Genomic DNA, 23,788 nt, shown 5'->3' on the forward strand with positions numbered 1-23,788 from the left:
ATTAGGTGTCATATGGATTATTGTGCACAGATTTGGTCACCTCCAGAGAAGATTCACAAAGTGGTCAGTGGTCTTTGGAATGTGGAGTACGAGGACAGATTTGAGATAATGTAAATCGCAAAGCTTCATGAATAGGAGAAGGAGGTAGGGGGGATATGATTGGACTTGGAAGAGATTTTTCATAAAATGGGAGAGGGGGATAGAACAAGAGTTCATCACCGGAAACTGTAAGGAGAGTGTGAGCAGAGGAATAGGTTCTTTACATGGAGAGTGGTTAGTGAGTAGAATGCATTGCCTGAGTGTGTTGTGAATGTAGATACATTGAATCAGTTCAATGCACCATTGGATGAGCTTTGTGTGCGATATTATGTACCTCCCACAATGAGTCTTTGACTCCATGGAGATCAAATGTTAATAATAAAAATAATTATATTATTGTTCAGGGTTTAGATTTCTTAAGGCTATCTTTTCTCCCTTGCATATGTTGCATTCTGCAACATGGGGCATGTTTATTTTATTAAGTTTGATGCATGTATCCTAATAATTGTTTTCATCTGGTTGTGGTCTTTTGATGGCAAATTCTATGGTATCAGAATTCTTTGATATCAAATAATAACATATTGTGGGGGTTTATTATAAGATAATGAAGGTAATCAGTAATATTCCACAGAGTGTTTTTGCTCTGTGCTTGGGGGATGGTTTGAAATGAAGTATCTGGAAATCCTGCAGATGAATTTACAGTTGAAGAAATGGACAAATGATAATGTATGCTAGTTCAGTGATACAGAGTGAAGGTTATGCATTCTGAATTGAGGATGTTACAAGTGTATATTTCATCAATGGTGCTTCAATGGAATATACTGACAGGCTAGAGACCTAGGATGGATAAGGAGGTGAAGATCAGGAGAACATATCGCAAAAAATAGAGAAGTTGAGAAAATCATTGATGAGTTGTTATCTATGAGTAAGGAAGTTAGCTTTCCTCTTTATATGGGCTTGTTATGAACCACACCAGGACTGCTGTGCTCATATTTCTTTGTTCAGGTTTTCTGGAAATGGAAGGAAATGACTGAAAGCCCATAATTAAGATGATTTATAGGCAAGTAATTGAGATGGTTTCATCCTCACCCCTATGAAGATAAAGGATTTGCATGTTGTGCAAATCAAATCAAATCTTAATAAATAGAGGGAATCTGATAAAAACATAGAAATCATTTTAGGTTAGATGCAGAAGAAACATTTCAGCATATGGCAGGAAGGGAGAGAATTGCAAGGTTTGTGGAGTAGATTTAATATCTGATTTTTTGCTTCTTGATTTATGTATGAGTAGAACTGCTGATTGCAAATCATTAAATGAATTTAAAGAAAGGTATGATACAATGTGTAGGTTACTATTGGACTCTAAAGAAAATAAATTAAAAAAAAAAAAAGTTGAAGCCTGTTTGCAGATCCAAACAGTGATGTTTGAGCTGAAAGTTGTCATATTTTGAAAAATATTAGTTAAACTGGATTAATTTTAATGGCTTATTCTTTTATGAATGTCCTCTTGTTTGTTTTTAAGCATTTACTTCAGTAGTTATTAGCAAAAAGCTGCTATGTATATTGCATGATATTATTCATTATGGTGCATGTGAGTAGTAAAACAATGTTGAATGAATTTAGCATGCAGAATTTTGTTTACTACACTGTGTGTGAGATGTATTTATTGTATATACTACACTGTGTGTGAGATGTATTTCGACAAAATTGTAGGCGAAAATACAGTGGAATAGAGCAAAAGTGAACAACACATGAGTGATAGCATGAAATAAACAGTAGAAGATGAGGAGAGTGATGAGGTGGTAATAAGAGTGACAGCATATGCACATGGAGTCCTTGACAGGACAAAACAAGAGAAAGAATGATTGGAGAAATGCCTAATGAGCAGTTTGGTAGAGAAGAAATACAAGGGAGAGGTACAGGAGAAGAGAAAGCAGAGTATTAAAGTGCAAAGGGGGGGAGTTTTGTATTGAGACTCTGTGATAATAAGAGCACTTGAGGAGCACATGATGAAATCATGTTTCCAGGCAAAGATTAAGTGTATAGAGAGGGAAAGGTAAAGAAACGTCTGTTCAATCACTGCAACTCAAAAATTATGGACACAATTATCAACCAAATTCTATACGAAGAAATAGTTATGACTCCCATAGGATTCCTATCTAATGTATTAAAGGCACTTCTGAGTGTGTACCTCGTATTCTCACCACTTTTTTTCAGTACATCACAGCAAAGGCAAGAATAAGTGATCACTTTTTGTAAAAGTGTAGTTAGCAAGGGTGTAAAGACTAGATATTTTTGCTTGGAAGTAATGAACGAGTTACTGGAAGCAGTTATAATGCTTTGTTAGTAAATGAATTCAAAGAGCAGGTAGGATAGGTATTGTGTGAATAATGGTTAGTGTATGTTTTCCACATCGAGTCTTGGACTCCATGGAATGTCTATTTAAATAATAATGATAATAATATTAAGTAATTAATAATAGAGACTATAAATTAGTTTGACAGAATGAGTTAGCTATTTTGTGAAAGAGGATCAAGAAGATGAGATTCTAGATTTGACGTTCTGATGTGAAAAATCAGCATAAACATATATGCAGTTACTACTTTTGAGATGAAGAGTATGTGAAACAGACTTTGGGAAAAAAGTAGATTGAGTAGGGATTGAAGAAGCTGGTAGATCATTTAGGAAAGAGTATAGTATTTGTGATTTTGCACATATGAGATGAAATTGGATATCACTGAGATTAAAGCTGAGGCCATTTTTATTTATGAAGTGAATATGTAATTTTTTTTCATGTAATTCTGAATTTGTATAGTTGTTTAAACTAAGTGGAAATTAGGAGAGACATGGAACATGCAGTAATAAATTAGTTCTTTGCTAAGCATACATTTTGAAGAATCACACGACTCCTTTAAGAATTGTGACTCTCATCATTGTCTACTGCTGCATGCACATTTAGTTTAGTGCATTGTGCTAACTAGAAACCAGAATAAATGCATCCTCAACAAAAGAAAAAAATGTTGTGACAGCTATATGATGTTCCAGATCACAATGCATACTAAAAGAAATGGGGGGAAAGCATAACTAGGACTTGAAAAGTCGAATCATGGTTTTCGGCATTTTGAAGCTTCCAGTAAGCAAAGTAATAGTGGTGGTGGTGTTTTCAAGTGAGATGAAATTCATCTGCCACTTACTAGTTCCTAATACCATAGAAGTTTGACCAGTTTTGAAGAATATGAGTGTAACACTTCAATTCTCCTTCCCTCCCATCTATGGATTCACTCCTAGCTGGATTTTTCCAGCCTAATGGCTTGATTAATCAAGTCCCATGGTTTAATTTTTTTTTTTTTCAGTTATTTATCTGTTCATTTACTTATGCACTGATTATTAAGGTTTGAGTTAACTATCCTTATCCTTACTATTTATTATTATCACTCATAGAAAGGCTTAGGTGTCACTGATTATTCATAATATGTTTCATGGTATAAACAACACAGACCAAGGAAAAATGCATTTGTTAAATTCACTAATATTTTGCTGGTTTTCTACCCACCATCATCAGAGCACTGTATAACTGTAACAAACACACTGCACTGAACTAAGTAATTGTGGAAAAAAAAAATTCAAATTGTGACTGAAAACAGAACTAATGCCATAAAATTAATTTAGAGAAGTCAGGCTATCAGGTCTTAAAATGATAGTCTCCCAGATCATTGGTAAATTAAGTTGAGGTGGGAGATTGCTGTTTCATAGTTGATGCTGATTCTAAAAATAGTCTCTCAGACCCATAACGACTTCCATGTAATAAAAATTCCATGTAATATAGATATTTTCCCCCATCTGATCTTATGTGAAGCAGTATCCAGAGCATGGTCTACTAAACCAGATGATCGTGGATGTAATTTTTGTGTTCTTCACAGCAGATATTAACTAAGCTACCAGTCTGTTCAAAGTAGGCTACACTGCAGGCACGAGGAACTTTGTACACTTAGGATTTTCAAGAGGAGGCAGTTTGATCTTCAGGAGAAAATATGAAGTTGGCTAGCTAGTTAGTGAATGGCATGGAGATCATATTTGCATAGAACTTTGATTATTTTTGCTGATGTATCCTTAATGTTGTGGTAATATTACTATTATTTTTACTTATAAAAAATGAATCCTCTTAACACTTAGATTTTTTTTTTTTAATTGAACAGAAATTTCAATCTAATTGTCTACATGTAAATACCCTGCATGATAATAATCTTTGTCAAAAAATGTACAAGGCGTGTTCAAAAAAAAGACTGAACTTTTGCTATAAAGATTTATTGCTCATTTTACAACATTTTAAGAACTGTCCCATTCAAAGTAGTCCCCTCTAATGGCGATACACTGTTCCCACCATTTCTTCCATTGTTGGAATCTTCCTGGAACACACTTTCTGTGATTGTGCCCAGTTCTTTCATCGCATTTTCCTACATCTCCTCTTATGGTTTGGAAATGACGTCCTTTCAAAGTGGTTTTAAGTTTGGGAAACAGGAAAAGGTCTGCTGGGGGCTGGCAAGCAGTTCCTGCCTGATTTCAACAGGGTTCTCTTTCTGATCATCAGTCAACAAATGTGGCACGAATTTTGCACTGACGCTATGCATCTGAAGTTTTTCAGTCAAAATTTGATGGCAAGATCCTATGCTGATGCCCACTTCTTCAGCAACTTCTCGGGCAGTTAAACAATGATTTCCACAAATCACATCATGAACTCTCTTGACATGGTTGTTGTCTGTTGATGTGGAAGGTCGGCCAGGCCTGGGATCTTCACTGACTGACGTTCTGCAATTTTTAAAATGCTTAAACCACTTAGCACTGCATTTGGCTTATACAGTCCTCCCCATATGCTTGGTAAGCAATTGAAATATCTGTAAATTTTTGCCAAGTTTGCAGCAAAATTTCATACACACACGTTGTTCTTCAAGCTCTTTCATTGTCACTTTGTCACTAATCTGACGAACAGCTTGTGCACGTGTTCACAGCAGATGTAACTCGATAACTAATGGTCATAGGAGAACAGGGCAAATGGCCGTTTGTTGGCAAAACCTGCTGCTGAGTGCGCTCAGTAGCTGCAGCACGCTCGCTGTGCTGGTTGACACTCTATTTAAAAAGTTTGGTCATTTTTGAACACCCCCTCGTATATTCATCAAAAAATATATTAATTTTTTTTATTGTATAAACTGTAACTTATAATAACAAACTGTAAATTATTACTATTATTTGCTAATTTTGTGTATATAAGTCAATATACACGAAGTATATTCTTATGTCAGTTGCATCAATTATGCAAATTATAATATTAATTATAACCAGTATACTGAACTATTTGTAAGAAAATGTAGTACTCTTACCTAAATTGTACAATATTTGCATGTAATCTATTTGAGAGATAATAATCAGATAAAAAAAAAAAAAACTTCTAGGTAAATATTGCAGTTTGGTGTCTTTGAAAAATAAATATTCAACTCACAACCATATCTGTATGAAATATTGTGCATGAAACATTTTGCAAATATCATAGTTTAATTGCATGTTGTTATTTTACTAAATTTATAGGCTTCATTCTTTGATAATAATTATTTTAATTTTATTCGATTTTTTTCTCATTCTTATTTTTGAATTAATATTTTTATATATACTAGGTATAAATCTTAGGACAGGTATGGCTGGCATTTTCCCTTGCATCTATGTCAAGTGGAGCTCTCTCCGTAAAATAGGTAGCACTAAATGTTTATTTTATAGTATTATTTGTGTGTGTGTGTGTGTGTGTGTTGATTACTGTTATATTAACTTTAATAAAAAGAAATGCCTGGAATACAGTGAAAAGATATGCACTTTTATGTCTTGGGGAAAAAAAAAAGCTTTTTATTGGTTTTTAAAATTTTTTAATCCATATCAATTCCCTTATGTTTTTCAAAAATCCTTATGTCTTCTTTCCTCAGATTTTTTTTTGTTTTTATTTTTAAATATTGCTATCAAAAAACAAATAATAATAATAAAAAAGTTATTTATTTACAACTCAACATACATAAAACAGTAGTATTTAATCATAAGCATTATAATATATGAATAAGCATTATGCTTAATTTCATAAGTAAAAATTCTTATCCGTTTCTTTAAGATGCTTCCCACACATAGCTTTAAATCCTGGTCATGCATACGAAGGTGGTCTGAAAAGTTCTCAGCCTAACAATGAAAAAATGAATTTATAATTTCAAAATTATTTTTATTTTTCAACATAATCTCCCTTAAGACTAATACATTTATTCCAGCAATGCTCCAGCACTATTATCCTGTCCCTATAGTGGTTCTCAATGAGATCTGCAAAACACCCCCTCTACAGCTGTAATCACCTCTTGATTCGAAGAAAAACGCTGACCAGCAAGGAATAGTTTTAGTTTTGGGAAGAGATAGAAGTCAGAGGGAGCCAAATCTGGAGAATAGGGTGGATGTTCCAACAATTCATAGTGCAGATCCCTTAATTTTCCCACTGCCAAAACACCTTTGTCGGCAGGTGCATTATCCTGATGAAAGATGATTTTTTTTCTTTTGCAAACTGGGTCTTTTCTCACAAATTTTTTTGTCTAGTGTGGTTAAAAGATCGGAATAATATTCCTCGGTTATTGTTTTACCCTTTTCAAGATATAATTAATAAACAGAATGCCTTTAGATTCCCAAAACACCGATGTCATGACCTTTCCTGTTGATGAAACCAACTTTGTCTTCTTTGGCATTGAACAACCGGCTTCTGTCCACTGTTTTGACTGCTGTTTGGATTCTGGTGTTTAATGGTGAATCCAAGTGTCATCCATAGTAATAAATCAATGCAAAATCAGTTTTATTCTTGTTAAAACGCTCCAAGCACTGTTCAGAGATTTTCATGCAAGGGCGTTTTTGATCTTCTGCGAGCAAGCGCAGCACCCATCTTGTGCAAAAGTCATTTGCAATTCTTCATGCAAAATATATCCTGTACGTTGTTTTGAAATGCCTATAGTCTCAGCAATTTCACACACTTTTGACTCGCTGGTCATCAAATACCATATCATGCACTCGATCAATGATTTCTGGTGGTGTTACATTTTTTGGATGTCCTTCATGTGGATCATCTTCAAGGGTGGTATGGCCATGTTTAAACTCGGCAGCCCATTTCTTAATTGTCAAAAACAAAGTAGAAGAGAGCCCATAAACTTTTATGAACTTTGAATGAATTTCTTTTGGCGAAAACCTTCTTTTACAAAGAATTTTATAATTGCACGATACTCAATTTTATTCATTTCAAGGGATACAGACAACACTTTTGCTTCAGACAGCTGTATAAAACAAACTACTTGATAGAATAACTTGCAATTTCACATGGATGCTTATGACAGATATACCAACTTAGAAAAAAAAATCTTGCTGATAGTGTTGCCATCTATGGTCGAGACCGAGAACTTTTCAGACCACCCTCATAAGTGCACATTGAGACAAGATTGTGCCTTGTGTTGAAGCAGCTGTGTGTAACTTATGCTTAGTCTTTTTTGCAACAAGAACAGTTAATACATATTTTAAATATTTTATTTTGATTTGTTCTCTGAGCCCTTCCATTTTTGTGACGTCACAAAAATGGAAGGACTTAGAGAACACGTTACTGTTATCAAGACTTGGACAATAAGTTGTCACAAAATGGAATAGCAAAGAAGTGTGGAATGTCAATATAGCAGGTGTCACAAAAACTGGCACAAGATGGAGCACCTCCCTACATAGGATGTGAAGTACAACAATCATTGCATCAACATTTCACAGAGGGCAGAGTAAAGTAATCAGCTGCTCATTTTATATGAAATGGCCATCATGTTCACAAGATCTTAATCCCTGTGACTTTTGGCTTTTGGGTTACTTCAAAAGCATGGTATATCAGAGCAACGTTCTTCACTTGGTAAATTTGAAAGACCAAATTGTACATAATGTGTGAAACCTTTTGACAAATTGGTTATGTTCCACTGTAGACAATACTGTTTGGCATTATCAGCTGTTGGTCTTGCACAAAGACAAACACATTGAATGTCACCACCATGATCATCGATCTTCTTGACAACTCCTTGCAGCATGTCAGCTGTATGTGATATGTTTTTTGTATCACATCATTTTATGAAATGAGCAAAATAAATGTCATTGAATAACTTCATTTATCATTGATTCTGAATCATTTCACAATCACATATCATATAGTTTACATTAATATAATTTTCTCCTACTCAGTGCTATATTTCTTCTGTCAGTCATTTTTTAACTTTTTTTTTTCTTTTATTGTCAAAATCTTTCCCCCATATTCTGGTTACCTCTACAGATTGCTCTGAATAGAGGTACTTTAATTTGAAACACCCTGTATAAAGAAAATATGCAGATTAAGAAAAAATACTAAGAAAACATGAATTAAACATTATTATTGACCTTTCTAGCAGGAGACTTCAGTTCTAATCAACAGCATGAATCTCCACAAATTATCCAGGTTTTTTCTTTTTCCTTTTACTCTCTTAGAGTCTATTCTTATTGCCATACTTATTGATCCACCAAATTGAGGCACTTTCAGCACTTGCAGATATGTTTGAAGAACAACAACTAAACCACTGAGCCTGATACTGTGTGTTGTCTTGAAGAATAACCATATAATCACATAGTTTAAGGAAATAACTCAGCACTGTAAAAAAAATAAAAATAAATGAATAAATAAATAAAATAGCTTGCAAGTCTTTAATTTTTGTTATGTGACTCCTATGCATGAAATGTTGTACATCTAATGTACAGTATGTTAGTACCATTGGCAGGCTGATGGTTTATTATTATTATTATTGTTTAATTTTTATTTATTTATTTTATTTAAATTTTTTTACATTTTATTTACATTTATTTACAATTACAGAAAACATTATAATTGCCAGAATAAATAAATAAATATTTATTTATTTATTCTGGCAATAAAATATTTTATTAATGTTTTATTTTTAAAAATAAAATATTAATTAAATAAAAGTAAAAATATTTTTTTAAATATTATTTTTAATATAATCTGGAACCCCTACTCTAGAGATGAAACATAGAGCTTTTATCACTTCAGGCCTCCTATAACTTGGGTCTCACACTGGACAATGAAATTCTTCTCCCACCTAATGATAGTTACAAGCATCCATGTCCATAGCAGAATTTGAAACTGTACCCGCTTTCCAATCTGCTGGTTGGTGATTGGATATGTGAACTACTAGGCTATCTAAGCTAGCTGAGTAATTCATGTACTCACAATGAATACATGCTTGAATAGTCACCACAATGGACTAACCAACAGGCTGCAATTGCTGATTACTAAGTAAATTCTGATATTCACTACCCCTGCATAGGTTGCTTATATTCACACTCACAGGTTAACTCTTCCTGTTCTTCATTTTCTCATATCCCTTCTTTTTTTTTTTTTTTTCAGTTTTTATTTAATGTTTTATTTTTCATTTAATTAAAAAAAAAATACATTAATACTAAATAATACTCAATGATCCATGGTGTTCAAGATAGGATGTGTGAGGAGTGTTTGCCTGGAGGAACGATAGAAAGTGTGGCTATGGCAATTAAGAGGAGTGGATGAGATGATTGTGATGGTAGGAACAAATGACTTAACAGGTAATGTAAATTGGGCAGTGAGAGATATGAGATTCTTGCTTGAGGTTGTGTGAAAGAAGACAGAGAGAGAGAGGAAATATAGTGTGTGTGTGTGTGTGTGTGTGTGTGTTGCCTAGGTATGATAGTGAAGAGCTGAGCAGAAGAGCAGTAATATTATTATCATTATTATTATTGTTCCGGGAAACTCCAAGGAGTCGACAGACTCATCGAGGGAGGCCCTAACATCATGTCTGGAACAACTATTCAACATTCACACAGTATCTATCATATCTTGCCTTGAACTCATTCACGGTCGTAGCATCCACAACAGACTCTGGAAGCATATTCCACTCATTCACCACTCTCCAAGTAAAAAACCTAGCTCTAACACCCTTGTCAACCACGCTCTTGCCCAGCTTCCATGCATGGCCCCTAGTCCTCCCACCACCAGTCATATTTTCAAAAATATCTTCTGGATCAATCTTATAAAAACCCTTCAGTAATTTGAATGTCTCAATCATATCACCCCTCCTTCGCCTATCTTCCAATTTCTGCAACCCACAAATCCTCAACCTATTCTCATAAGGTTCATTCCCCACAGTCCTGCTATCATCTTGGTCACTCGTCTCTGGACCCTCTCCACTTCCTCCCCATCACGAAGAAACCCTGGTGCCCATAACTGGGCACAGAAGTCCAGATGGGGTCTTATCAAGGCTCGATGCAGAGGAACAACAACTTGTTTGTCTCTGCATGTTAAAGTATTTTTCATAAGCCAAGTGATTTGGTGAGCTGTTTTAGTCACTTTTGCAATGTGCCCCCTAAACTTCAACTCCCTATACACCAGCACTCCCAAATCCCTGGCCTCATCAATCTACGGTTCCACCAATGCGATATACTGCTACTGTTCTTTTCACCCCAAAGTGCATAACCTTACACTTTGCCACATTAAACTGACATTCATTTTTCCTAGCCCAGTCCTCCAAACTATCCAAATCATCCTGTAAAATTTTGACATCCTGTGCACTCACAATTGCTCTACTCAACTTTGCATCATCAGCAAACAAGTGAACACTTCCTCTCAAATCCTTTCCAATATCATTGATAAACAAATTGAAAAGCAGAGGTCTAAGAACAGAGCCCTGCGGCACTCCACTAGTCACAAGACGTCTTTTTGACTCCACTCCTGAATAAACCACTCTCTGGTATCTCTCCTTCAACCACCCTCTTATCCATCTTACCAACCCTATATCTATCCCCATCTGCTCCAGTTTACTGATTAGGGTTCCATGTGGTATCCTGTCAAAGGCCTTGGCAAGGTCCAGTAGTATCACTGTAAACCCATTACCCCTATCCAGTTCAGCCGTCACTGTGTTATAAAACGTGAGCAAGTTACTGAGGCATGATCTACCCTTCACAAAACCATGTTGTCCCCCATACAGTATCCCATTTTCATCTATCTAATCCTGTATTCTTTTCTTGACTAATTTCTCTAAGACCTTGACAATGATTCCTGATATGCTAATCGGTCAGTAATTTACAACAGCAGTCTTGGAACCACCTTTATGCAGTGGAACTATTTTCCCCTCCTTCCACCTGCTTGGGACTAACCCGGACCCGAGACTCAAATTAAACAAAATGGTCAAGGGTACTGACAATTCTTTAGCTGCTTCTCGTACTACACGAGCTGGTATACCATCCAATCCCACAGATGTATTGACATTGAGGTTATGCAATGGACTACTCACCTCCACTTCATTCACTACAATTCCCATATAATCTACTGGTTTATTCGTTTCTGCAATGTCACCACCTGGATGATATATTCTTGCAAAGTGCTCACTCAGTAACTCAACTATATCAACTGATTCAGTTACCTCCCTACCATCGGCATTCTTTAAAATCATTCTGCCATGTACATTTTTCCTTTTACTTGCTACATATCTAAAAAACTGTTTAGGATTCTCTTTAGCCTGCATGGCCAATGTTCTTTCGTAATCCTTTTTTGCTTTTCTTACCACACTCGTCACCCTTCTGGCCTGCGCTTTATACCGTTCATGTGCCTGCCGGTCACCTTTCTCCTTAAATTCCCTCCATAGTTGTTTCTTTTTTTGCAGCTCAAGCTTAATGGTGTTATTCATCCATTTAACCCCTATTTGATTTATTATTCGGACTCTAGGTATACAGTCAGCCATTGCTTCATGCAAGCACTTCCTAACTACCTCCCATGCACTATCAACTTCTAGTCCTTGCAGTTGTACATGCCATGGCACTGAGCCAATCAAACTCCTAAGCTTGTCATACTTTCCCGCCCGATAATTCCACATGTACCCTGTCTTAATTGAAAATTCTGCACTTTTAGCCGCCTCCCAAGTCAAGACTCTATGATCACTCTCACCGATTGGCGGCAATGTGGTCATATTTGTTACAGCCAAATCCTCAGATGTAATTACTAGGTCAAGCACTCTCTGACCCCTAGTATTTTCCATTACACGCAAGCTTTGGACTGCGATTTTCCGGTACTCGAAAAGCTCAAGCAAGAGGTTTCAGCATACAGGTTTGAAGATCGTCTGCAGCTTTTGGCTTCGGTTGACCTCCCGCAGCAAAAAGACATCTGACTGACACTGCCTCAGGTATTTACATTGGCTGTTCTCTCGTCATTCCCAGTTCTTCTCCTCTGGTGTGGGTTCGCCGTAACATCCTGTCCTCTGGATCCTACTGTCGATATTTCTGCCTCCAACTGCTGACTGTGACAACTCTGACTGCCAACCATGATGTTCGGCTCAGTTCCTTTTTATTTCACTTTCTCTGGGACCTTGCACAAAGGGTTGTAACCCGAAGAAGTCAGCATGACTCCTTGATCTTCTGTTAAGACTGACCCGTTCTTTCATCTCCTCTGTACACTCCTTAAATCTTATCTTGTCAGGCAGTGGAATCTTTTCTGAACCTTGCTGATCTCTTTGACACTGACTTTAAAGGTGTTTATGTGCAGAGCTCGCAAACAACTTTCTCATACACTTAAATTGTAAACAACTTTCTTATGCTATTATTCCGGTGGCAAAGCATTGCCTTTGTTTTTCTTACAATCTATAAATTTTAGTTGAACCAGTAAGTACAGTCAATTCCCATAGGTTATTTACATTAATATTTAGCATAAAACATATAGAGGCAAACAAGATTATTTTTGTAACAATCTCATGAGACTTGACCTTTGTAAAAATTGATGTAAAGCGCTTTGGGATTTCCAAGCTACATAGTTTTACAAGAGCAGTAGATGAGGGAAAGGCATATACTGCCATTTTCTTGGATTTAGCAAAGGCATTGGCAGGGTGCGACATGATAAAATTTGGTTATTATTGCAGCACATGGGTCCGGATGTCAGGTTGTTCAACTGGATTCAGTATTGGCTGGCCAGTAGATATCACAGAGTTGTGTATGGTGGGGCAGTTTCATGGAGGCAGAGGGTTACAAGTGGGGTCCCACACGGCTCAGTACTAGGACCTATACTGTTTAACCTTTATATCAATGACATTGCCAGTGGATTGCAAGGCGATAGTCAGTTTTTTGCAGGATGATATGAAGCTGGGATGGGTTATTAGTAACAGTGCAGATGTGGTAGCCCTGCAAGAGGATTTGAATAAATCCTCTTGCAGGGTTACCACATCTGCACTATGAATGGGGGTATCGGTTTATGCAGCAAAATGTAAGGTCTTAAGGTTTGGGACACATTGATGGGATGTTGCATACTCTATTGGAGGATCTATACTGGAGGATGTAGGGGAGACAAGTGATCTGGGGTTGATGATTGATAGAAACCTGAAATTTAGGGGACATATTGCAAAGGTGGTGAAGGTAACACAGAGGATGCTGCAATAATGAGAAGGTCACTGACCAGCAGAGATAAAAGAGTTATCATTCTGTTGTATAAGACTCTGATCAGACGACACTTAGACTACTGTTCACAGATTTCGTCCCCAGGATTTGAAGGGGATAAATTAACTGTGGAAAGGGTACAGAGGCAAATAACAAAGATGATTTCAGGACTGTGCAATGTTAATTATGAGGATCTGCTGGGGTAATGTGGACTGCAAAGTTTGGAGGATAGAAGAAGGAGAGGTAATATGATTAAGACTTTTAAGCTGTTGAGAGGTGGTTACAGGGTCGACACTGGGGAGTTCTTTCGCTTGGTTGAACAGCGTGAAGGAGTGATGACAAGGGTCCATCCCTGGAAGTTACGAAAGGAAACTGTGAGTAAGAGGGTGAGGAATGGTTTCTTTGCATGGAGGGTGGTCGAACCATGGAATGCATTGCCTGATAGAGTGCCGAGAGCGAGAACGGTCAATGAGTTTAAGGAGTGATACAATAGTCTTTGTGTTTCCTAAGAGGGACCTCCCATGATGAGGCTTGATAGACTTTGTGTTTCCTAGGAAGGACTCCAGCGATGAGCCTTTTGACTCCATGGAGACCTGAATAATAATAATAATAATAAATAGACAAGTATAGCGTAGGGAACAATTACTTAAGGATCAAACTAGATAGCTCAACGCAGATTCCCAATGTAATTTTACCTTTCTATGGTGTGCCCTTTTATTAGAAATACACCTGGATACTGAATGTACATGCATGGGCTGACAACTTGAACTTGGCCAAATTATATTCTATCTTGGCTGAAACTACATGCATATTATGATGGAACAATATAGTCAGATATTACTAGCTAGGACATCACTTGTTTATAGAATCACTCTGTATGCATTCTATGTGAATCTGGAAAGCATCTTACAGTTCTAAATACCACAGTCTGGATTGGTGGCCCATGGGCTTCATTGAAATTTTTAATGCGGCCCACACTGCCTGAAGGGTTGAAGATCCCTGGCCTACACGAATCCTTCCATCCTGTCAACAAGATATCTACTTTTCTAGGCTTAGTTAAAGATAAACTTCTGCCTTTAGACCACCGTGGACTGTAACAAATTTCTTCCTGGTGTGGATTATCATATTTTGGGCAGAGAGATCTGTTGCCATGTGTGTCGTGATGAACATTGACTACATTAAGTTCCCACTATGTTAAGATCGCCCTTTCCTGAATTTTTCCTTTTAACCAGCTCTCCAATACTTTGACCACTACTCCTAATATGCTGATTTGGCAATAATTTGATACTTATCAAGGAGCATCCTTTATGAAAAAGTATTTTCCTGCTTTTGACTTCTTTGTGACCTTGGAGAGCTGAGATCTGGTCAATGACATTGCTACTGCTTCCCTAGCAGATTCTTGTAAAAATTTTTCTTTCCCACCAGGGAATTGAACCCCAGTCTCCTGCATGACAGGCAAGAATAATAACAAGGAATTCCATGTTACTTCACATCTGATTGCCTCGGTATCCCATAATGCACAGCACTTATAGCACTTCAGATGCATCAGATAGCTTTCTGTCATGCACTTAATTGTATTCAAGATGTATCTGGAAGGCACTAGACAGTGCACTCAAATGAACTACTGTTTTAGCCATCTACCTGTGACGTTAGTACTAGTACTTAAGTACTGCTTGCCGCTGGTAGATGGCTGAAGAAGCATGTCTATTTAATATTTATTTTTATAGGATTTTATGTAAAGTATCAAATGCACAGCATTCCTTGAGAATCTGGAAAGCATCTTACAATTCTAAATACCACAGTTTAGTGGCCTACGGGTTTCATTGAAATTATTTTTTATTTAATTGCGTTTTAATGTTAAGTAGTTATTTTTTCAAACTGGCCGGCCGGCAGGCCACAGCAAAGAGCTTCGCAGGTCATGAATTGAAGACCCCTGATCTAGAGGGTGATATCCAGTTATTAGCTAATGATATGTTGTGAGAGTGATAAGAGGTATGGCTTATATCAGCAGGTTGACAGTGGATTAAGTGAATAATAATGAATGTCAGTTCAGCATTACTGTATGCATTTCAGATGGAGAACATTGAACATTGAAGTATTACATTAATGGAATTTACTGCAAATAGTCAGTGAAACTTGAGACTTGGAGATTATAATGGACAGAGAATTCAAGTTTAGGGATCATTTTGCCAAGGAGGTTAAGTCATCATATTGGATAACTACATTGTTATAGGTAACATTATTCTCTTGCATTACAATTCTTTGATAAGACCATGTCTAGACTACACTGTGAGCAGATATGGTTGCCTGGACTCTATGGAGAATGTAAACAGTTGACAAGGTAATGGCAGGCAAAACGAAGGTGATTACTGGCTTGTGAAATCAGGCATATGAGAACAATTTGAGGGAATGATGTGGTTTTAAAGTTTGAAGAATAGATAGAGGAGATATGATAGAAACACGTATGTTGTAATGAGATCATACAGTATAGACAGTATTTTTTGCATTTTATGGTTGATGGAGGTCGAACTCTACAAATAATAATCTCATCTCGTTTTCCTTTTCCCCTCTTTTACCTTGCGGTGTCGAGGGTTTATTAATCATCAGACCTCAATCTGTTCACAGGATAAAGTTGTCAGCCCTATGGCCCTGTGTATCCTATGTCCGTAGTGTTGAGTTCTCAAGGCTGGTTTGCCTGCTTTGCGGGATGAAAAACCCAGGATAAACTGGGGAAAAAAACCCTACTGTCCACACTCAAGACTGGGTAACTAGGCTATGGCTGAGGAAGATTCTTCAGCTCCTCACGTAACTGACAGGAATCGAACCTAGGACACTCCTTCCCCAGGCATATGGTTGCGAAGCGCACAGCCACTAGGCTAACTGCATGGACACAAATAATAATAATAATATATTATGTTATGCTGCATAGTATTATATAATATATAATAATGTAGTATAATAATAATATTTAAATTATAGAAGTTCTTAATTAAAAATCACTATTATTGGTACATGCCAACCTGGTTGGCCAAGTAGTTAGCATACCCACCTTCTAACTAGAGGTGAGGTTGTGGTTTTGAATCCCACCATGGACTTAGATGTTTGTGATTGTCTTTAGGTGGGAGATGAATTTTATTGCTTACTGTAAGACCACCTTCCTGCTTATTGGAGGCCTGAATTGGCTAAGATGTTCCATGTTTGGTCTCTAGAGCAGGGTTTATAGACCATCTAAAAGATAAATTAAACATACAAAATAAATATATAAAATTGATAAAAATAGAAAAAAAAAAATCCTTAGCCCACCCATGGTACAAAAGATACTGTAGGTTTAAAAATAACCTATATATTGCTCCCAATTTCATATTGCATGAAAGGTTATTTATATTTCTCCCTTAATGTTTTCTCTACATGTGTCATTGTCAAAAATGTAGTATAATGCAGTATGTAAGCCTAGTTAAATATAAGACAAGGATGTACATTGTCTCCACTGATTTTTTTAACCTCTTATTGTTAAAGTAAATCATACTAAGCTTGATGTTCAGGTGGTATTTTGCTTAGTTCTTTATTCGCCTCAGTTGAAGTTAACCAATTAAATAAATTGGCTACAGTTTTCCAGGGTATTTAACCAAATTAAATAGTTCCAGTAATAAATTTCCTCTGAAAATTAGGAATAAAAATAGTAATCCTATGTAATTTCTAAATAACTTAAGGAATTGAACAACGTAGATACGAATATAAATTAAATTATACTTTAATAAATATTTCCGATATTTCGGCAACGTCACGTTGCCATCTTCAAAAGGAACTTACAAATAAAGGCACGTGCATGTAGGCAATACAATATAGTAACTGAGAAAGAAGAGATGAAGCTGTTGCTTTCCTAAAAGTCCTGATGGTGCCCTCTAGCGGGCTAAGTAGGTGTTCTTGGCTGTTGGGCTGAAGATCTGCCGATGTAAGCCTTTCAAATTTGGGGCAGTCGCATACAACCAAATTTATTGAGGTTTGGAGAGTTTCTTAGGGCTGAGGCTGATTCCATAAATAGTCTTTCGAATTTGTATTTGCTACGGTGTATTACTGTAGCTTTCTTCCACCGTATTCTGTGGCATGTATCCATAGCATGGTCTGCAAGACCAGAATGGCTGTACTTGTGAAAATGGATGTGGTCCTTGTGTTCAGAAATTTTGATATTCGCTGTCCTGCCTGTTTGGCCAAAGTAAGACAGTTTACAACTGCAAGGGACCTGGTATACACCAGGTAGGTCTACGGGAAGTGGTTGGTCTTTAGTGGAGCGGATAAGGGATGCCAATTTTCTGTAAGGCCTATAACAGGAGATCAGGTCATGTTTATTTAAGATTTTAGTAATTTTTTCCGAGGTGCCTCGGATGTAGAGAATGGTGATGGATTTAGAGTAATCCTTGATGTGGAGGGTGGTGGTGGGGGGGGGGGGCTGTGGTCTGTAGGTTTTAATATTTTTTGGATTTTTTTGGGAGGGTAGCCATTGGCTGAGAAAGTGTTGAGGATGTGATTTAGTTCAGTGTTTAGGGCCATGTCGTTAGAACAGATTAGTTTAGCCCTGTTGTATAGTGTTTTCACCACTCCATATTGTTGTGTGTGTGGGGGGAAATGTTGGTGAATCTATCTGCCTCTATGGGTGGGTTTCCTATAAACTGAGAAAACCAAGGTTCCATCAGGTTGGCAGGTGACTAGTGTGTCTAGGAAAGGGAGGCTGTTATTTTCCTCTTTTTCCAGGGTGAACTTGATTCTGGGGTGTTGGTTGTTTAAATGCATTAAGGAGAGGAGTGTTTCAGAGCCATGTGGCCAAATAGTGAACACATCATCAATGTAGCGAAGCCATATGGTTGGTTTTTGTGGGGCAGAGGCTAAAGCTTTTTCTTCAAAGGACTCCATAAAGAAATTGGCCAAGGGTGGGAAGAGTGGTGAACCCATGGCTGTCCCCTCTATTTGTTTGTAAAATTTTCCCTGCCAAACGAAATAGTCAGAGTTCATTGTGAGCTGAAATAGGTCTTACTTTGGCCAAACAGGCAGGACAGTGAATATCAGAATTTCTGAACACAAGGACTACATCCGTTTTCACAAGTACAGCCATTCTGGTCTTGCAGACCATGCTCTGGATATACGCCACAGAATACGGTAGAAGAAAGCTACAGTAATACACTATAGCAAATACAAATTCGAAAGACTATTTATGGAATCTGCCTCAGCCCTAAAAAACTCTCCAAACCTCAACAAATTTGGTTGTGATCGACTGCCCCAAATTTAGGAGGCTTACATCAGCAGACCTTCAGCCCAACGGCCAAGAACGCCTACTTAGCCTGCTAGAGGGCACTATCAGGACTTTTAGGAAAGCAATAGCTTCATCTCTTCTTTCTCAGTTACTGTATTGTATTGGCTACGTGTACGTGCCTTTTTTTGTAAGTTCCTTTTGAAGATGGCAACGTGACGTTGCTGAAATATCGGAAATAGTTATTAAAGTATAATTTAATTTATAATTGTATCTACATTGTTCAATTTCTTAAGTTATTTAATGATGCGTAACCAACATATAAGCCTGTCTACGAGATTCAACATCATCCACGGAGATGCGATCGCACGGAAGGCAAGCCAATATGGTAAAATTAAGTTGAAGTTGTCTAGACAATTAAATCCTCTAACTTTCCTGAAATGCTACCAGGATAATAAGGTAATCCCAAACTGTGTAAAATTCAAGCACTGTTTTGTTTTACAAAAAGTTCTCCGTATATATATAACCGCGCTAGCTATGCTTTGCTTCGCGAACAAATCACTACCATGTAGTTTCTCTTAACAGACATTAACGAAGCTATTCGTGCCTTCGAAGATGAGCTTTCATGCACTTTAAATCATGAACTTTGGTCAATTTTACATGACGTCTCGTGTACCACTGCAGACAAAAAGATGAAAAAATTCGAAAAATTAAAAAAGAACTTTACCGTCAATCCAAAACATGCTACCAACATTGTAATCAACTTTTCTTCAGTCACCTTGAAGAACTCAACGCGCTTTCACATGGCACAACTTCGCCATTGCTCCCAGAAGAATACCTAATGAGGATATTATGATCCAGATCGAATGCAGAATCCGCCACCTTCAAATTGCCAACAGTGTAAGACTGGATGTAGCTTATGTCCTCTCCAAAGCAAGACCACCAAAACCAACATATCCAACAAGGAATATAAAGCTCTACAGGAAATGAAGAATAATAAAGAATTAATTATCACCAAAGCGGATAAGGGAAATGCAACTGTAGTACTTAACCAAAAGGTCTATTGAATACAATCCCACCAACTTACAAATTAGAAAACTTCACAGGCTCCTTAAGAAACTCACTTCTTGGCCTGTAGAAGTTACCAACAGATTAAAGCCATTTAACTCTATACCCCCCCCCCTCCACTGTATTTACGGACTCCCAAAAATACACAAAGAAAATGTACCGTTACATCCCATAGTGGATGGCATTGATTCCCCCACATACAAATTAGCTAAATATTTGGCCAAAGAGATCACACACTATACTGGCAACACACCATCACACATAAAAAACTCAGCCCACTTCAAAGCCAGCATAGAAAACCTTACACTCCAACATACTGACATGATGGTCAGCTTTGACGTCTCCTCCTTATTAACAAATGTCCCACTCAAGCAAACTTTAGAGCTAATCCAAGCTAAATTTTCTCCTGATATCTCAGCCCTATTTCAGTTCACAGTGAACTCTGGCTATTTCGTTTGGCAGGGAAAATTCTACAAACAAATAGAGGGGACAGCCATGGGTTCACCACTCTCACCACCCTTGGCCAATTTCTTTATTGAGGCCTTTAAAGAAAAAGCCTTAGCCTCTGTCCCTCAAAAACCAACCATATGGCTTCGCTATATTGATGATGTGTTCGCTATTTCGCCACATGACTCTGAAACACTCCTCTCCTTCTTAACGCACTTAAACAACCAACACCCCAGAATCAAGTTCACCCTGGAAAAAGAGAAAACAACAGCCTCCCTTTCTTAGACACACTAGTCACCCGCTAGCCTGATGGAATCCCTTGGTTTTCTCAGTTTATAGAAAACCCACCCATAGAGGCAGATAGATTCACCAACAATCCCCCCCCCCCTCACAACAGTATGGAGTGGTGAAAACACTATACAACAGGGCTAAACTAATCTGTTCTAACGACATGGCCCTAAACACTGAACTAAATCACATCCTCAACACTTTCTCAGCCAATGGCTACCCTCCCAAAAAAATCCAAAAAAAAAAAAATTAAAACCTACACACCACATCAAGGATTACTCTAAATCCATCACAATTCCCTACATCTGTGGCACCTTGGAAAAAATTACCAAAATCTTAAATAAACATGACCTGATCTCCTGTTACAGGCCTTACAGAAAATTGGCATCCCTTATCTGCTCCACTAAAGACCAACCACTTCCCCTAGACCTACCTGGTGTATACCAGGTCCCTTGCAGTTGTAAACTGTCTTACTTTGGCCAAACAAGCAGGACAGAGAATATCAAAATTTCTGAACACAAGGACTACATCCGTTTTCACAAGTACAGCCATTCTGGTCTTGCAGACCATGCTATGGATACACGCCACAGAATACGGTGGAAGAAAGCTACAGTAATACACTGTAGCAAATACAAATTCAAAAGACTATTTATGGAATCAGCCTCAGCCCTAAGAAACTCTCCAAACCTCAATAAATTTGGTTGTATGCGACTGCCCCAAATTTGGGAGGCTTACATCAGCAGACCTTCAGCCCAACGGCCAAGAACACCTACTTAGCCCGCTAGAGGGCACCATCAGGACTTTTAGGAAAGCAATAGCTTCATCTCTTCTTTCTCAGTTACTGTGTTGTATTGCCTACATGCATGTGCCTTTGTTTGTAAGTTCCTTTTGAAGATGGCAACGTGACGTTGCCGAAATATCGGAAATATTTATTAAAGTATAATTTAATTTATATTCATATCTACGTTGTTCAATTCCTTAAGTTAGTTAGTAATGCATAACCAACGTATAAGCCTGTCTACAATAATCCTATGTAAATAGGCAGGAACATGTATAGACATTAACTGCATTCTCAGTATTGCCAGCCTGCTGGTCAAGTGGATAGCATCAGCTCTCTAGTAATAGGAGCTGAGTTTGAATTCCATTAAGGAAATGGTTGAATTAAGGAATGAATTTCATTGCTTAATATAATACCATTACTCTTCTAGTTGGAGTCTTGAAGTGGCTTGAAAAAGTTATTTGGTCTCTAGAGCAGGGTTTCCAGATTACTGGACTCTTAGCCACCTATGTTCCTCTTTATAAAGCCTTGATATGATCACATTTAGATTGCTGTGCTCAGGTTTGGTCACTTGGGATTTCTTGGGGACGAGGAAGTGGTGGAGACGATCCAGAGGCTAGTGACCAAGATGGTGAGTAGTGTGTGGAATGCTCCCTATGAGGATAGATTGAGGGTATGTGGATTGCAGAAGTTGGTTGATAGGCAAAAAAGGGTGAGGGTATAATAGAAACACTTAAGTTACTTAAAGACTTTTATAAGATTGATGAAGGGGGAAATATTTCAGCACTTGGCTAGAGGGGGCAGAACAAGAAGGTTATCCCTGGAAGTTGGGTAATAGTTAGCTTAGCAAGGACATGAGGACTAGATTTTTCGCTTGGAGAGTTTTGAATGAATGGAATGGGTTGCCTGAGTCAGTTGTGAGTGCTTTGTCTGTTAATGGTTTCAAGGAGAGGTATCATAGATGTTGTATTGATAGTTTGAGTCTCCTACAATTAGTCTTAGGTTTCTTTGAAGTTCTTGTAATAATAATAATGATGTTGGTACTAATGTAGAATAGATTTACAACTTTTCCTGATTAGGATAGTGGGATTCACAGGAGGAAGGTGGAAAAGTTTCCCTCCTGTTCAAACAAGTTTTAACATATGGTTAAAATGATTGAAGACTGGAAGTCACTGATATGAGAGTTGTTCTGAGGAAAATTATGGGTGCGAATGAACATATGGAATCAAAGTGATTCCATATTAAAAATGACATCAGAAAAGAAATAAACAATGTTAATCTTCAAGAATTTTTTCAGTAGAGTTAATCTAAGATGGTATGGTCACTTCAATAGAGTGGGAAATTAGGGATTAGAAGACCAAGATATATATTGAGTGTAATTAGGAGTTCTTTAGTTTAAAATATAAGTGCTGATACATATGGTACAGTGCACAATTAATCAACCAGTTTTGAAGAAAGCTGTTGATTGGAACTAATCATGATATGTTTACTGTATTAGGCAGTCATAATATTTCAGTATAAAGTCAGCAAACTTCAACTTAAGAATAGTGACAATAACAATAATTGAGAGAAATGATGATAATAATTTATTATTATTATTTTTTTATATTTATCCTATACATGAGAGGTTGAAGAACCTATAAGCACATCAGTGACGTGTGGTGGGTGACTGCAGTACATGTAGAATAAACATAGAGTTGAAATATTAGGTCTTTGAGATGGAGGTTGAATGAATCAATAAGAGGGATTATCTATGAGCCAAATTGCTTTTCTCTGGACACTGTCCAGGATTTTGGATTTGTATATAGTTAAAAGAGTTGGTTGGATGTAAAATAGCATCGTGAATGAACGAGAATGACTATTTTTTTTTGGATTCCATGGAAGCTAGTGATGTGTTTATTTATGTCAGGAGAGACTGGAGGTAATTGTTAATCCAGTTGTTAATGCTGTGGATGTTAATTGCCAGTGTGGGATGTATCAACTTTTTTTTTTTCCCTACATGTCAATCAAATCTTTGTCTGAAATTCAAAGAGAGGGAGGTAAATATGACTTTTAGTAACTTTCAAGCTTTTGTATTGATTTATTCAGTAACCATCATGACCCACCTAATTTATGATTATCAAGACGTTAGACTTTTAGTTATTATTATTATTTTGGGCGACTCCATGAGTCCTTAGACTCATCGAGGGAGGCCCTAAACATCATGTCCACACAACTATGTGATTACATTCTCACAGTATCTATCATACCTTGTCTTGAACTCGTTCACCGTCATAGCACCCACAACAGACTCTGGCAGCTAATTCCACTCATTTACCACTCTAAAAGTAAAGAACCCAGCTCTAACACCCCTGCTAACCACACTCTTGCCCAGCTTCCATAGGTGTCCCCTAGTTCTCCCACCA

General features: G+C 37.3%; 1 protein-coding gene across 3 annotated transcripts in view; it reads left to right on the forward strand.

Annotated features, from left to right (window-relative positions):
- The window catches only part of LOC150109088 (uncharacterized), a 418,260-nt gene that overhangs the window by 243,187 nt on the left and 151,285 nt on the right, over window positions 1-23,788 (forward strand). For all 3 annotated transcript variants that reach the window (XM_090405584.1, XM_090405600.1, XM_090405591.1), the window contains one exon: window positions 5,706-5,780. In XM_090405584.1, coding sequence (XP_090261710.1) covers window positions 5,706-5,780 — 75 coding nt within the window. The remainder of the gene's footprint in view (window positions 1-5,705; window positions 5,781-23,788) is intronic.

The sequence above is a fragment of the Typopeltis vanoorti genome, chromosome 2, assembly GCF_054136105.1.
Source record: "Typopeltis vanoorti isolate ZY-2024b chromosome 2, IOZ_Tvanoo_1.0, whole genome shotgun sequence".
NCBI lineage: Eukaryota > Metazoa > Arthropoda > Arachnida > Uropygi > Thelyphonidae > Typopeltis > Typopeltis vanoorti.